This window comes from Lissotriton helveticus, chromosome 2_1, assembly GCF_964261635.1.
Source record: "Lissotriton helveticus chromosome 2_1, aLisHel1.1, whole genome shotgun sequence".
Lineage (NCBI taxonomy): Eukaryota > Metazoa > Chordata > Amphibia > Caudata > Salamandridae > Lissotriton > Lissotriton helveticus.
In genome coordinates this window covers 1,504,206,886-1,504,221,123 of record NC_136059.1, presented here as the reverse complement: position 1 = coordinate 1,504,221,123, position 14,238 = coordinate 1,504,206,886, and the positions used below count along the sequence as shown (strand labels likewise).

Sequence of the window (14,238 nt, the reverse complement as noted above, 5' to 3'; positions counted from 1 at the left end):
GAGGTGCTATCGTTGCTGGGAGACTGCTGTGAAAGAGTTTTGGAGGGCCAGGTGGGCGGTATATCAAGGTGCCCGAGAGACAGTGATTGGGGGAAAACTCCAGCGCGAAAGCTAAGTTTTCACAGTCTGGAATGTTTTCCGGCATAATACATGCTGCAGCCCCTGGTAGGCCCTGGGTACACCTATGTCCTGGGTACCTAAGGTACACTGTACAGGGACTGATAAGGTGACTCAGTATCCAATTAGATATGTACCTAAGGTACATGGAATCCATTTTACAGAGAGAGCAGTAGGCCTGGGGTCCTGAATAGCAGGGCCCCAGGTCAACTAAGTCAGAAAACCAGCAAAACACCAGGCAAAAAGTTGGGGGCAACCATAGTCAGGGATCTACCTTCCTACACTCATCAGCATAAATCTAAAATTGTTGACTCTCGGAGAAGGATTAGGTGAGATTTTCCCGTTGAAGCAAATGGAGGCAAACTACTTCTGGGAAGTGTGCACCCCTTGAGCGATTTGACTGTAATGGGGACTAACTTCTTTGGGGTGAGGTTCAGTGTTCTGCTAGGGTGACGTTTAAAATCTCTGCAGGCGGTTGGGGTGCTTGCACCTTCCAAATGAGGGTGAGTCCCTGCCTGTCCATGTCGTCCTTCATGAATGCCATTTATGAAGTCTTGAAGACGCCTTACCAGTCTCACTGGGTCAGAGTTTCAGCCCGTGCACCCTCCTCCACCCACCATGTAAGTAAGCACTAGGACCCAGAATTACTAACCTTCTGCGCCAGGTTTATATTACTTTTATACGCAAACCTGGCACAACTTGTAGTGCCATTGACTTTCTAATGCAAATCGAGATGCGCGTTGGAAAATTAGCCAAAGTAACACAAAGTAGCGATATGCACTACTTTGGCCTCAAGGTGGCGTACCACGGGTGGTACAAGAAAGTTCTCAGGCAACCACCCATCGACTTTGGGGCAAATTCCTATCCAGCTTACGCCTCCTTGAGGCTGGCCTAACTTTGGAGAAACTTTTTTAATTCTCCACAGTTATCCAACTTTGCATGTGTGCTGCACACATACAAAGTCGGAAAAGTATTGCCGCAGAGTTTTTGTACCACAAGACTTCCCTTCCTGTACAAAAACCTATGCTTGACAAAACGCACATGCCCCTACACCATGGTTGAAGGGCGCGTGCCTTGGCGCATGCAAACCTGAAGTGCCCCGTGGCATGGAGAGAGGGCCACAGAGCCACATCTTTATAGTTATGGCCCTGTTCTGTTCTCTCCCTTCTATGCAGCGCACCGCGTTGGGTGAACATGTAGTATATCAGCTTCAAGAGGTTTTTAAATTATCGACACCCAAAACATAAAACCCAATCGTTTGGAGGGGAGTTCGGTGCATTTAAGGATCTGAGGCAGAGATTTGCGTCTACTCTGCAGGTTTACAATTCAAATGAAAGCTCGGCAGACTTCATCTGTTCGAGGCTAGCAAAATAAGTGCCAAAAATTAGTAACAGAATCTTTCATTAAAGCGCCTAAAAGGCCTTTAAGCGTGTGCAGCGTGCCCTGTGCTACTTGCCCACATCTACATGTGTAATTTACACGACAGAAGGTTGGAAGTGCGGACTCCGCCTCGCGTATACTATAGAAAGGGCTGCCTGGCATCTCTCCTTGGAAGCTGGGTGCGTTCAGTATTATTTAAAATGATAATGCCTGAGTTTTTCCAGATAGTAACCAACAGGTGTATAAAAAAAAGATCTGCGATTCTTGATTTAGGAGTTTTTTCCAAGCCTACATGGGCCAGGTGTGCACTTGCGATTGTGCGAATGGTCACTCCTCTATTGTTTTTAACATTATGAGGACCGCTTCACCATCCCTTATTAAGACAACACTATACATCGCCTTTTTGTCTGTGTGTGTAAAGTGCACTTGGTGACCCTCTGGTCAGCGAGGCCTGGCGCGCATTGCATTCCCAGCTTTCAGGAAAGAGGTGTGCATTCAGTGTCCGGGTCAAGGGTGGGCTCATCCCGGTTCCTCCGGTCACACAGGCCTGCGGTCAGGTTAATAGACCGCCAAGGGCTGCCGCACAGGGCGGGGAGGGTTCCGTGGGAAGAACGAGGCGACAATGGGAGTCCTGGGTGGGGCTGTTACCTTGTGGAAGGTGACCAAAGAAACAATTGCATCTCGATGCGAGTGCCATCCGTATGATTGAGAGCCACCTACGCAGAAACGCCCAGCCATTAGCAACCCCTGTGGGCAGAGGATCCCACCCAGCACCCAGGGGTGCCCACTTAGCCCCCGTTGATGAGTTTAGCATTTTAAAAGATGTGGCACTTTCAGAAGAACAGCCTCCCCTCTTTCCACAGGGACAAGATGTTATGCCTCTGTTAGGAGAGATAATTGTATTTAGTATTGGAATGAGCCCCCGACCCTCGCAGGAGTTATTATTCAGTCAGTTTTGAAGAGCGCACGTTCACAGCTTGTTAAACCGCGCACCTTCGGCTGTTTTTACACTACCGTTTTACTGCTGTGGTGTTTGTTGATTTATCACTGTCATACTGTCTGCTGGCGCGTTTACCTCAGTCTAAAACGCGAGAAAGGAAAGAACATGAAAAGAACTGATCATCCGGTTGTGTTGTGTTATGGAAGTGACATTTCGTTAGCTCCACCTATGTCTCCTGGCCGGACACTGGCACGTGGACTGCTGTGACGTGCGAAGCTACGCCCACAGGTGGAATAATAAACCTTATGGTAGGCCGTTAGGTTGTCTTGGGATGAAGAAACGTCATATCTACGGTCTTCGGGCTGTCTCGCCGGGGCAGAGGGGCACTGTTGAACAGGAAAGACCGAACGGGGCACATCAGTGTGACCGGGGCTGGGGTCTTCATCTAAACTCACTCTCTCTGGTTGCATCTGCGCAGGGCGCTCGCTGGGGGGCGCCCTGGGCCGTTTTAAACTCACACAGTGTTCCTTTGTACTACGGAGGTCGTAGACTGAGGTATAAGGAAACCTAGTTTGTTATAAACTGTAGTCGCACAAGAGACCGTCCCGGGCATTAGCCTGGGTTTCAGAGCAGTCAGGGGAAGTAGAGACTGTGAAGTTTGACGGTTCGAATTGAGGTTTCTCAGTGGTTACATATTTTCTGGTCAATAACAAGGGCTTCTTTCCTTCTGCTGCAAAAGGTTTATTATCTTAATGGGGCAATGTGTTTGGCCCCATAAAGATAACAAACCTTTTGCAGCAGAAGGAAAGCAGGCCAGTCCATCCAAGTGGGACGGCCAAAAAAGAGAAAAGTGTACGTCACACTAACCTCTTTCCTAATGGCTGGCCACCGTTTAGCATAAACGGTGACGCTAGTGAAAGCTACTCAAAATCATTAGATCTCGCCAGCGAGACTACGCATGCACAGCCTACGCAGGCGAAACTTAAAAATATGAAGTTGGGCACAAAAACGGAATTTTGACCATTTATATTTTAGGTTCATATCACAATCAAAAATGCTGTACATATCAGAAGTATTCAGAATAGAATTATAGTGGCTGATAATAAAATTGCATGTCTTTTTGGGAGGGGTAACTGGAGCAATGTCCAAAAATATGTAGCATTTCTGTAGTTGTCCTTAGGTGACTTACTTTCAATTGTGCCTTTGCAGGATAGTTTGTGTGTGAGGTAGCGTTTTACATTCAGTGAGACAGCAGAAGAGATTTGTAGGAAAGTGTGAGGAGGGGGGGGATCTACTGAGTCGCAGAGATGCATCTTTAAGGTTTTAGTCTGTAAACTCCTCCTCTTAATCAGGACCCTTTAAAAGATACAGTGACCAGATATTGAGCTCATTAAGTCTCATTACTGTATTTGAATTCCAAATCATTTACCATCTCTTGGGGTAAACCATGCCCACTCGCTGAAACCATCCCGGGTAGGGCATGTTCATCAAATGAACTACTCCAATATCAAAATGGAATGAAACTGTCTTATGCCCTGAAACACCAATGGTATACAGCAGTATCCCACACAGAATGTGCTCAGTAATAACCCACAGCCCCAGGACCCAAAGAGAATGCCTAGAAATATACTACTGCCTTTTCCCTTAGTATGAAAACATTTGGGGATCTAACAAATAGATTTAACAAAAGTAGTGAGTGCTGTGAAAAAAATAAAATATATATATTTTTTTTAACGGTATACAACCCCTAACAAGGTAGGCAGTTCACTGAGATGGGCAGATCCCATCATTAAAAAGTATTCCAGAGGTTATTTTTCAGCCTTAGAACTATGCACCTTCACATCTAATCCGGACTAGAAGAGGGTGCAATTCCCATTTTTCAATCTGATGTAGTCTGAAAAACGTTTCTCTTATGTTAGTAAGTGACTTATTCTAGGTGTGAAGACCCAAACTATAAGCAACTAAAGGAAATTTGAATCCTCTGGTACTGCATAAACGGTAAAGCAAATCAGAGCACAGAACCTAAAATGAAACATTACATTTCCAACTGTAGACCATGCAGAAGCAAATGGAGGGACACAGTCTTACTTCTCTGCATCAGGATTGTCCACTTTGGCCTGCTCCCAAATAATTGGATCAACTCCTGCAGATGAAAATAAATTTAAAAGGAAAAACTATTAAAACAGGATTGTTAGAATGTCCCTGGTGAAAAATCAACAGCCTAATTAAGCAACACTTTTTTGGGGGGATTATTAAATAATTTTTTTAACACACAAAATAACAGTACCTATACAGGTTATGTATTTGCATATAATAAGTAAGTAACAAGAAATACAAAAACATACATCATGAAAATATGACCAAAAGTTTAAACTTGTGCACCTGACAAACTACCAGTTTTTATCCATTCAAGTTTGGCTCAGATGGACAAGTCGTCAGTTTGTTTGCTTATGTGTAGCAGTGTGGTTATCTTACACAAGTTCCAGGCCAAATCCGCCACTTATTCAAACAACTTGATAAAATTCTAGCTTTTAAAAAAATTGTATTTAAAAAAATCAGACTCTTTAAATCTAAATGTTCAAGCCTCTGAAAGTATTAATTGTAAAAGCTTTGAGTCTATCCTGAAATTGATAATTTCTCTGAGAGGTATTAGAGTCTTCAGATAACAGACATGCCACTACAATTTGTTTTTCTGTAAGACAACCATCTAAAAAACTTTTGCACCAGAGCAATCGTACGATGTGGATTCTGAAATCAACCTGACTAAGTACTTGCTAGGGAGGCCTCTGACGTCTCAGCGTCTTAGTACCATCCATGATCAAGATGCCCAATCAATTCCAAATATTAAAGGAAACAATTCTGAAGAGAGAAAGATTTAGGGCCTGATTTAGATCTTAGCAGACGGGTTACTCCGTCACCATGGTGACGGATATCCCATATGCCGAAATACAAGTCCTATTATATCCTATGCGATTTATGTTTTGGCGGACACCTTTGTCACAGAGTAATCAGTCCGCCAAGTTCAAAATCAGGCCCCAACTATTATTCTCCATCATTAGATTCTTTATGATTTGCATAAATTTTACTCTCTGCCAATATGGGGACTGTGAAACATTATATTTCTAATATGTTTTTTTTAATTGAAAATGAGATTACATGCCAAAATGGGGATCATTTTCAGACCTTTGTAAAGTACAGAAGCCAGTCCCTCCCCCCCCCCCCGTTGCAGGCTGCGTGTTTTGGTACAGAACAAAGTGAAGAGTTGACATGGCACACATCCCTGTGTGCCACGCCTACAACCCACTGCCCTGGCATATATCAGTCACCCCTCTAGCTGGGTGCACTTTGCCAGTGGTAAGGGTACAGGTGCATGCACCCTGTACCCCTACAGTGTCTAAGTCCATTCTTAGACATTGTAAGTGCAGTGCAGCCACTAACAGTATATGGTGCTGGGAGCTTATTACGAACTCCACAGCACCATAATGGCTACACTGGAAACTGACAATTTTGGTATCAAACTTCTCAGCACATTAAACCCACACTGATGCCAGTGTGGAATTTAAGGAAAAATGCACACAGAGGGCATCTTAGAGATGGCCCATGAAAAACGACCAGCCTCTGGTGAGTTCCCTGGCTGGTATACACCAGCCTGCCACCACGAGACATGTCTCTGGACCTCTAGGGTGGAAGGCTTCACTCCCTGAGCCCAGAAACTAAGCCTTTTCTGGGTGGAGGTGTTCACACCTCCCCCAGGCCAGGAAGAGGCATCTGTGGCAGGGGAGCTTCAAAGGCCTGGCATACTTTATAATGCGACCCCCAGCCTCTCCTGCTATCAGGAGCAGGCCCCCTTCCTGTCTCCCCTCCTTTTCGGCTGGAAGACAGTCTTGGGCACTTTAAATGTTTCTTTTTTCCCCTGTGGTTTTTAGATCATGACATCTAGAACTACTCCACGATGCTATAGTAGGAATTTTAGTTTATAGTAGAAAGTTCTTGCTCTGATCTCTACTTTTCATTAAAACAAACAAAAAGTCCTTCACAGCGGCATAATCTTGCATATGTTCCTGTATTCGCATTATGATTATTACGCATAATGCCCAACATAACGCCATGTCCTCTAAACAAGATTTTGTTTCGCTAAACATTCAATTCCAGGAGCAGGGCAACAAAGAACGCAAGCGCCTGTTTGCGACACTCACGATTTTTTTTTTTTGCAATATGCCGGAAATGGCCACTTTTCCTGAATTAGAATTTTTGCATAATTACGAAAATGTTTTTTTTTTGCATTTTGGCCGAACTAATTTTCATAGCACTTGAAATGCCAGATAACCTCATCACCCAATTCAGTGATCTGTTTTTACCAACCTTTAAATGCTAAAAGGCTGAGACCACCGGAAGTGGGCGATGTTTTGCACGCTCGTGGAATGCTTGTAAGTTCGTTATGTACCCAGCACAAGCTCGGGCGCAGGTCTGCGTTATGGCAGAAGACTCAAACTGCAGCTGCAGAGTTTGTCTGAGATGCAGTCTTTACTGCTTTCCATATGTATAACATTTGCTTACAACCAATGCGCATCGGTGCATGTTATGCACGAAACTCAGTGCCATACCTTAAATTAATCTCTTTTACATTTGAGGCCTGAGCTGCGTCTCTTATGCTAGGAACACCCTGTATCACCACATCCGAATGGCAGCCTTTCTGGGAAAAGCTGGCGAGTCGCAAGTCTTTTTAGGTTGTGTGGGGCCCCTGCTTACTTTGGGTCTCAGATGACTTTAACAGAGCTGCGGCCCGCCTTACTTTTCTTACCCAAACTAGGAGTTCCCTGTTGTAAAATATGTTGCAATCCAAACAAGTTTTTATGATTGCAGCGACATTTTAAGGTGTGGCCAATTGCACATGGCCCTGCCTTCCAAGGAGCCTTGCGGTAAAGAGAGCAGGAGAGTCAATAGTTCTGCTATAATGACATTGCTCATACAAACAGCTTATTTTTCTAGTTTGACAGCCCAGCATGCTCAACAAGGCCTGGGACCAAAGTTACCAAAGCTTAGTACCAGGGCGAAGTCGTACAAAGCAATCTTGAACAATGCAAGCTCTTGCAAGGGGGATGTCATATTTTCCACTGCAAAGATTCAATTTTCTCACCACAAATAGCATTGTGTCCGCTTTGCATCACTTAAGGTCAACGGGGAGTTACTGAGGTGTAATTTGGGTGTATTAGCGCACGCCGCCATAGTTTTTCACACACAAAATCTGAACTGGTAAGATAACAGACAGGGCGCTGGGTCAAAAAATAAACCCTCTTTGAAGCAGGCACAAACAAGGTGAAATGCTTTTATTTCTCCAAACATTCCACACAATGAATGTGTGCTGCAGTGTGCATTACATACACAGTGTGTGGAATGTTTAAGAATTTGTCTAGGCATAGGATTCTGTACTGGAAGAGTATGCTTCCAGTGTGGATTCTGTGCATCAGCCCATGCTGCTTTCCGGAAGCCTGCTGATAGCATCTTGTTAGAAGGCAACAAGCTGAACAGGCACTAAACCTGTGGTACAAGCTGCAAAGCTGGCAATATTTGCAACTTGTACGTCGCTATCTAAACCGCGGAGTGCTAGAAAAGGCAGGCAACAGCCAAGTTTAACAAGCGCACGCACGCCTCGCGCTTGTTAAACATAGAAAAGAAAGGCAGGCAACAGCCATGTTTAACAAGCGCACGCGCCGTGCGCTGCAAGTTTAAAAAAAAACAAGAGGACTTAAAGGAAAGGTAAGCGGGAGAGTGGGGTGCGTGCGCGTGCCTCACGCTAAAAGTTAAAAAAACTTTTTAAAAGGAGGCACCTCTGGCGAGTGATGTGCTTAATGAGCCATGACAAGAGAGGAAAGCCAGATGGCGCCTCTGCGTGTAATTGTGCTCTTAACCGCAAGCTTTAGGCCACAAGCAAAAGAGTGTGGTTAGCTTTTCAGGTTTCGCCTGTCGAAAGCTGCGCAACGCGCAGCTTTTCGGCGCAGGCGAAATCTAATGTTTATAGTATGTATGTGTTGTCCCACCCTCTCTTTCCATTGGCTAGCTCCATAAATGGAGGCTAGCCATTGGAAGAGAGATCTGCTCGTCATTCTGCGAGCAGATTCGTGGGCGTTCCAGCGATTTCTACTCATCCCACCCCCTTGCACTCGTCATGCGGCAGTGGGCGTTTTTTTTTTCCAAGCTTTTTTTCGCCATTTTGGAGGTGTGGTTTGCAGGGGTAGGTTGCGCGATGTCCTGCTGTCCGTTCCCGCCCCACTCCCGCTGTCCGTGAGCCCGTTCCTGCCCCCCCCCCGCTGTCCGTTTGCCCGTTCCCGCCCCCCCCCGCTGTCCGTTTGCCCGTTCCCGCCCCCCCTCCCGCTGTCCGTGTGCTCGTGCTTTGCGTTTTTGCAGAAGTGGGATACTTTTATATATGTAGTGCTTGATCAGGCACTAGAAAGACGAGTGGTGCATGCCCAGCAAACAGATATAGTGAAGACCTGTGTGGCACACAGCTGCAAGGCCGGGTACACAATGCAGCGTTCGAGGGTGCTCGGCTGGAACGGTGAAGACATTGTTGACCCCACCTAACCTCGACGTCCACAGGAACATGACCGGGAACGGAGGCTGCTACCGCTAGCAATGTAGAGGTTACAAAACACCGGAAGCACTCTAACAGATGAGGCTTTGTGCATCACGCCTCCAGTGAAGGGGGGCACTACCTGAAGACTCCCAATTACATCTGTGACACAGCACAGTCAAGTCCCTCTTTCCAGTAGAGAGGACACCTTATACATGCGACAATCCACATAGATCTATGCAGTTCCTGAAGCCACCGATGTGGCCCCACCCGCCACCCCATACACAAGACCGGGGCTGAGAAAGCCCCCCCCCCCCCCATAGACTGGATGTAAACTCTGCAGCCTGCTGATCTGTAGACGGCTTTCCTGTAATTAACACCCCTGGATGGCCGGCAGCTAGCGGCAGTAAAATGACCGGGAGGCTGTAATGCACACCACATGTTCGGGCTACAGGCCACCCCGCCCGAAGCAGCGGCACCCCAAGAGACCAGAGCGCGTTATTGTGGGCACAGTCGGCGGGCCAGTGCAGTCCACAAGCCAGGCACAGCCATTAATCAGCAATAACTACCTGCGATCGGCACTGTAATGGGTGTAGTTCTGTAAGCCGGCCAAGATCACGTCCAGGGTGCACAGGTGAGACGCCCCACCCCCACGTAACTCGCGCTGCAGCGAAGTCTAGCCTGCTTTCTTCATCAGAAAACTCCGACTGCTCATTTCCCAATTGTTTAGCAGCACACTGTGCCTTCGGAGTGTATTTTTTTCTCGACTCCAAACCAGGCGATCGCAGATGTCGAAGGTCATGGCATTAAAAACTCACAGCTTTTCCTGGCGTGTCACATCAAATGCGCTATAATAAGCACTGACGCCCAGGCTTTCTGCGCCTTCCTCTCCATGTGGTTTATTCGTAAACGTTGAAGTCGTTAGCCCTGCTTTGGTGCGATATGAAACTGGGTGAATTAAACACGAATTAGAACGTCAATACTGAAATACTGATTAGGTCTCGCACTTCCGAGAGATTACGCTATTGGCATTGTAAATGACAATGCCATTTATTTATTTATTTTCAAAACCAACACATAAATAAAAATTTTGTCATTTACAATGCCAATAGCTCTAACTTTTCAAAAGGCGAAACCATTGCATTGTAAATGCTTGCTTAAAGATACAAGAAAAGTGTCCACGGGTCTAACAAGAAATCTACCTCAGAAATACATCCACCAAATCTAAAAAACTAAGTGTATATGTGAAAAAGAAACTCCTCAGAAATGAAGACACCCATCAGTCAGTGCTCGATACCGCCCTAGTCATCATCTGGGCCTCTTCTTAGTTCATCCATCGTGAAACATAGATGGTGAGCCACGGGACCTGATGGTTATGTAGCCCAGGTGAGCGTTGTAGGGGAAGGAAAATTCTTTAAAGAGAGTCATTATCTCTCTGGATTTCCCTTCTCTTCTTGAAACTCTGAAGCAGCAACATTGTCCTGGTGTCACCAGGTCTTTAAGTGGAAGCTTTTCCAATATTATATACAACAAGCCACTCTTCCTTCTTATTTATCGTACAAAACTAACAACCATTATCCTGACTTCTTGTAGGTATGATATTACTTGTTTGCAATGACAGAAACTGCAAAATATGAGTCAGGCGCCACACTATGCCAAGCACAGATTTTTAGCTTCCTTGTTTTTAAGCAATGTGCTTAATTACATTGGCCACGCCCCTTTGAGAGACCCCCCCCCCCCCCAGGTTTTTAATCCCACTTAAAGCCCTGCTTGTACATAAGGCGTGGGTACTGAAGATGGTCCTTTAGAGTTGCAACATGAATTGTGCCACTCTAAGGGACCTGGCACCAGGCTCATACAGACTGCCATTGCAGTATGCGTGAAATGGTGCACTCCAAAATGAAAACACGACATGGCACATACTATGTGTGCCATGACCACTAAACATTGCAAGTAATAACTGAAAGTCGCCCCTACAGCAGCCCTTAGGCAGGGAGCATTATATTACATGTGAAGACATATCTCCATGAGCAGATATGCCCCAAAGCGGTCTAGTTGAATTACTGGACAGTACTAGTGAACAGGGAAACCATTTTAGAGTACATGTGCTGGACACTAGTCATTAAGAGTTACCCAGTACATGATGGCTTCACTGAAATCCATGATGTTTGGTATCAAACACCTCATCTTAGTAAACCCGACCTGATCCCAATATTGGATTTACTATGACCTGCAGTCAGAGGGCACCTTCGAGGCACCCTCTGAAAACCTTCCAATATCCAGTGTACTGGATGACTGGTCTTTGCCAGCCTGCCACCAGAGACGAGTTTCTGCACCCATGGATGGGAAAGCCCATGCTCTCTGAGGGCAGAACACACAGCACTTTAAGTCCTAAATGGGAACCCTAGGACTACAATTACAACTACCAGTATGCAGTACGTTTCTTTCTCTATAGGAAAGCATTACTGCCTAAAAACGCATTTGGGCAACGATTTTACTTACATGCTAAAACTGATATCACGAAAAGTACTTACCCAATTATAAAGTTCTTGGTGTTATAATATACATATAAAAATACTTATTTTTCTAAATTGGTCTCAAGTATATGCTTCATTTATTGACTCAGTATGTTCAACAAATGCTTAACACTACCCTCTGATAAGCCTAAACTGCTTGAACACACTACCACAAAATAGAATACTTGGAATTATTAATGTAAGCACTGTAAGCCAATAAGAGTTATCTGGACTTTCGGCATAGTGTATATCGTTTTGGCACACTACATAAAAAGCCAGCTTCCTACACTTGGTATTCAGCAGGCTTGACTTTCAATAGATCCACTGTCGCTTCTGATCAAAACTTAGGGCAACAGCACTTATTCTTTTACATATTGACCACAGATTAAATATAACTTCAGAAAGAGAGACATCCCTTACACGGAGAACCGATTGACCAATAAAATTTGTTATTAGAAAAATATTAAAAAGTTAAGTCTTTCATGAAGGTACTGAAAACAGTTATTCGAATGGGTCCAATTTTTATAGGAGCTAGTTCCTTAAGAATTAGAACATTGAGAAAGTTCTTACCAGCAGGTGGGTTCTGTAAAAGTTGTTTAATTTGTGCTGGAGAGAGCTCTGTCCTAGCCATGGAAGCTGTAACTCCGATCTGCTGCAGTGTATTCTTTACGTTCACTTGCTCAAAGTAACTGTACAGAGTGCTGGATGGAACTCGTCTTGAAGTACCATTGGGTGAACGTTCTACTACATAGATAACAACCTCGGTCCTGAAATTAAAAAATATACATATATATATCATTCATAGGTTCTCATACATTTATCACTCGAACAATCTTACACTGTATTGAGACAGAAACAAATATAATTACTAATTCAATTGCTAATTAAACTCATCCCTCAACTGCGTCCTTCAAAAAAGTTAAAGCACTGCTAATGAATACTTTCTGAACTCGAACTGTACCTATTCCGCCCTTGGTACCATGTTAGGTTACTTCCACCAGACACTGGTTATTCCTGCTTGCATGGACTTCCGCTCCCAGATGGTAGCGACTACTTCACGTTTCATTCCAGATTGTATAGTTATTTGTAACATCTTTATTTGTAATTGCTTTTATATGCTCCTGTATATTCTATTTGGGGCGTTGCAATATATATTTTCGTGTGTTCAACTGTATCTTGCATACACTTGCAGCTGTTCTGCCATACAGGTCGCTCTCGATTTGGTCCCTGATCATTTGTAAAGCGCTCTGATGCCCTCTTAGGTCATGTTTGCACTATATGAAACTCTATAAATGAATACATCTATCACCTGTTGCCTAAATCTTGCTCTATCCCATCCTCCTGCCCCCAAGGTCTTACAGTATATCAGTACAAGGAAGACAACGAAGAACATTCTTCACAGCCAGTAGTCATATTTTGACCTGTGTGATGTCTATTCACCTGAAGAATGGCCTATTAGATAGGGACGTAAGCAAAACATGGACTTTGAGTTCAATGGCATCGCATCACACTAAAGATAAAATAAGGTGAAGAGCGTAACAAAATATCTGGTGAAAATAAATCAGATGATGCACCTCCAAAGCATTTGGAATAAAACCATGATCTAAAGTTGTGACATTTGCAAGATATCTGCAGCAACCCACCTTCATTAACAATAATGAACATTGGTAGTTTGCCGAAAAAGTGAAGAAAAATATGCAGAGTATGGGCAGGTAAATCTCAGGCAATTGCCACTGTGGAAAGACAGTGCACATAGCAGAAAAAATAAAGTATCAGAACCTTGTAGAGGAGGTTTAGGGTCCCACGTAGCAAAGGAAGAACCGTGAATCAAATGAGGATAACTAAAATCAGAAGCATGAAGGGGCTCTTGCAGCATCTTTTCTTGAATACCTAAATTATTGGTCTCAAAGCACCTGAAAGAAGCACACCTTACCAAGCTTCCTGTCTGAGCAGATATTTACGGACAATTGCACAGGAACTGGAGAAGGTTTGGGTCCTGATAGGTCAGTCAGAAACAACTTTATTCAGTCTAGCTAGACCATAAAAGTATAAAAGCAATAAATGTATCCAGAATACCAGTCACAGTAAGAAAGTACAGCAAGAAGTTTGCTATTACAAAGACATTAAAAAAGCCATTAAATAGAGATGATCATAAAAGTATAAAAGAACCATGCATTTTTTTTTTGTCCTCATCTCACCAAAGACAATAACAGATTTGACAAGCCGATTTTTCATTTGCTGCTGGGCGCCCTTCGGCTCACTGCGTCCGTCTAGGCCAGCCGGGCCTTCCTCATGTATTTGAGGACTGGTGTAATCAATGGACTTAAGGGCAGGACCTATATTAATCCATTAATCGTTGATCAGCCGCAGACCCCAACTTAGCAATGGAAGCCGATACTTAGTGGGCTTCCCTCTCTACCGTCTTATTCTAAGCGTGCCATGTTAAGGGCGGCTTTAAGCCAGTCTTCCCTCCCCGGAGGAATTGTAGCCTTCCATCTAATGCAGATCTCCATCCTCGCCATAAGCACTAGATATAACAGCAAGCCCATTTGGTCCTGTGGGAGCTCCTCACTGGTGGAATCGTTCTTACCAAAAATCACCAAGTAAAGATCTATTTCTATGTTGATTTCAAAAATAGATGTTAAAGTATCTCCCACATCTTCCCAAAAAGTACTTAACTCCGGTGCATTCAAAGAAAATGTGGATATCATTGG

General features: G+C 44.4%; 1 protein-coding gene across 1 annotated transcript in view; it reads right to left on the bottom strand.

Annotated features, from left to right (window-relative positions):
* Positions 1 to 14,238, bottom strand: part of NUP54 (nucleoporin 54) — a 150,339-nt gene that overhangs the window by 51,880 nt on the left and 84,221 nt on the right. Inside the window, exons 7-8 of the mRNA XM_078676389.1 lie at positions 12,095 to 12,291; positions 4,526 to 4,580 (exon numbers count right to left, since the gene is read on the bottom strand). Coding sequence (XP_078532515.1) covers positions 4,526 to 4,580; positions 12,095 to 12,291 — 252 coding nt within the window. The remainder of the gene's footprint in view (positions 1 to 4,525; positions 4,581 to 12,094; positions 12,292 to 14,238) is intronic.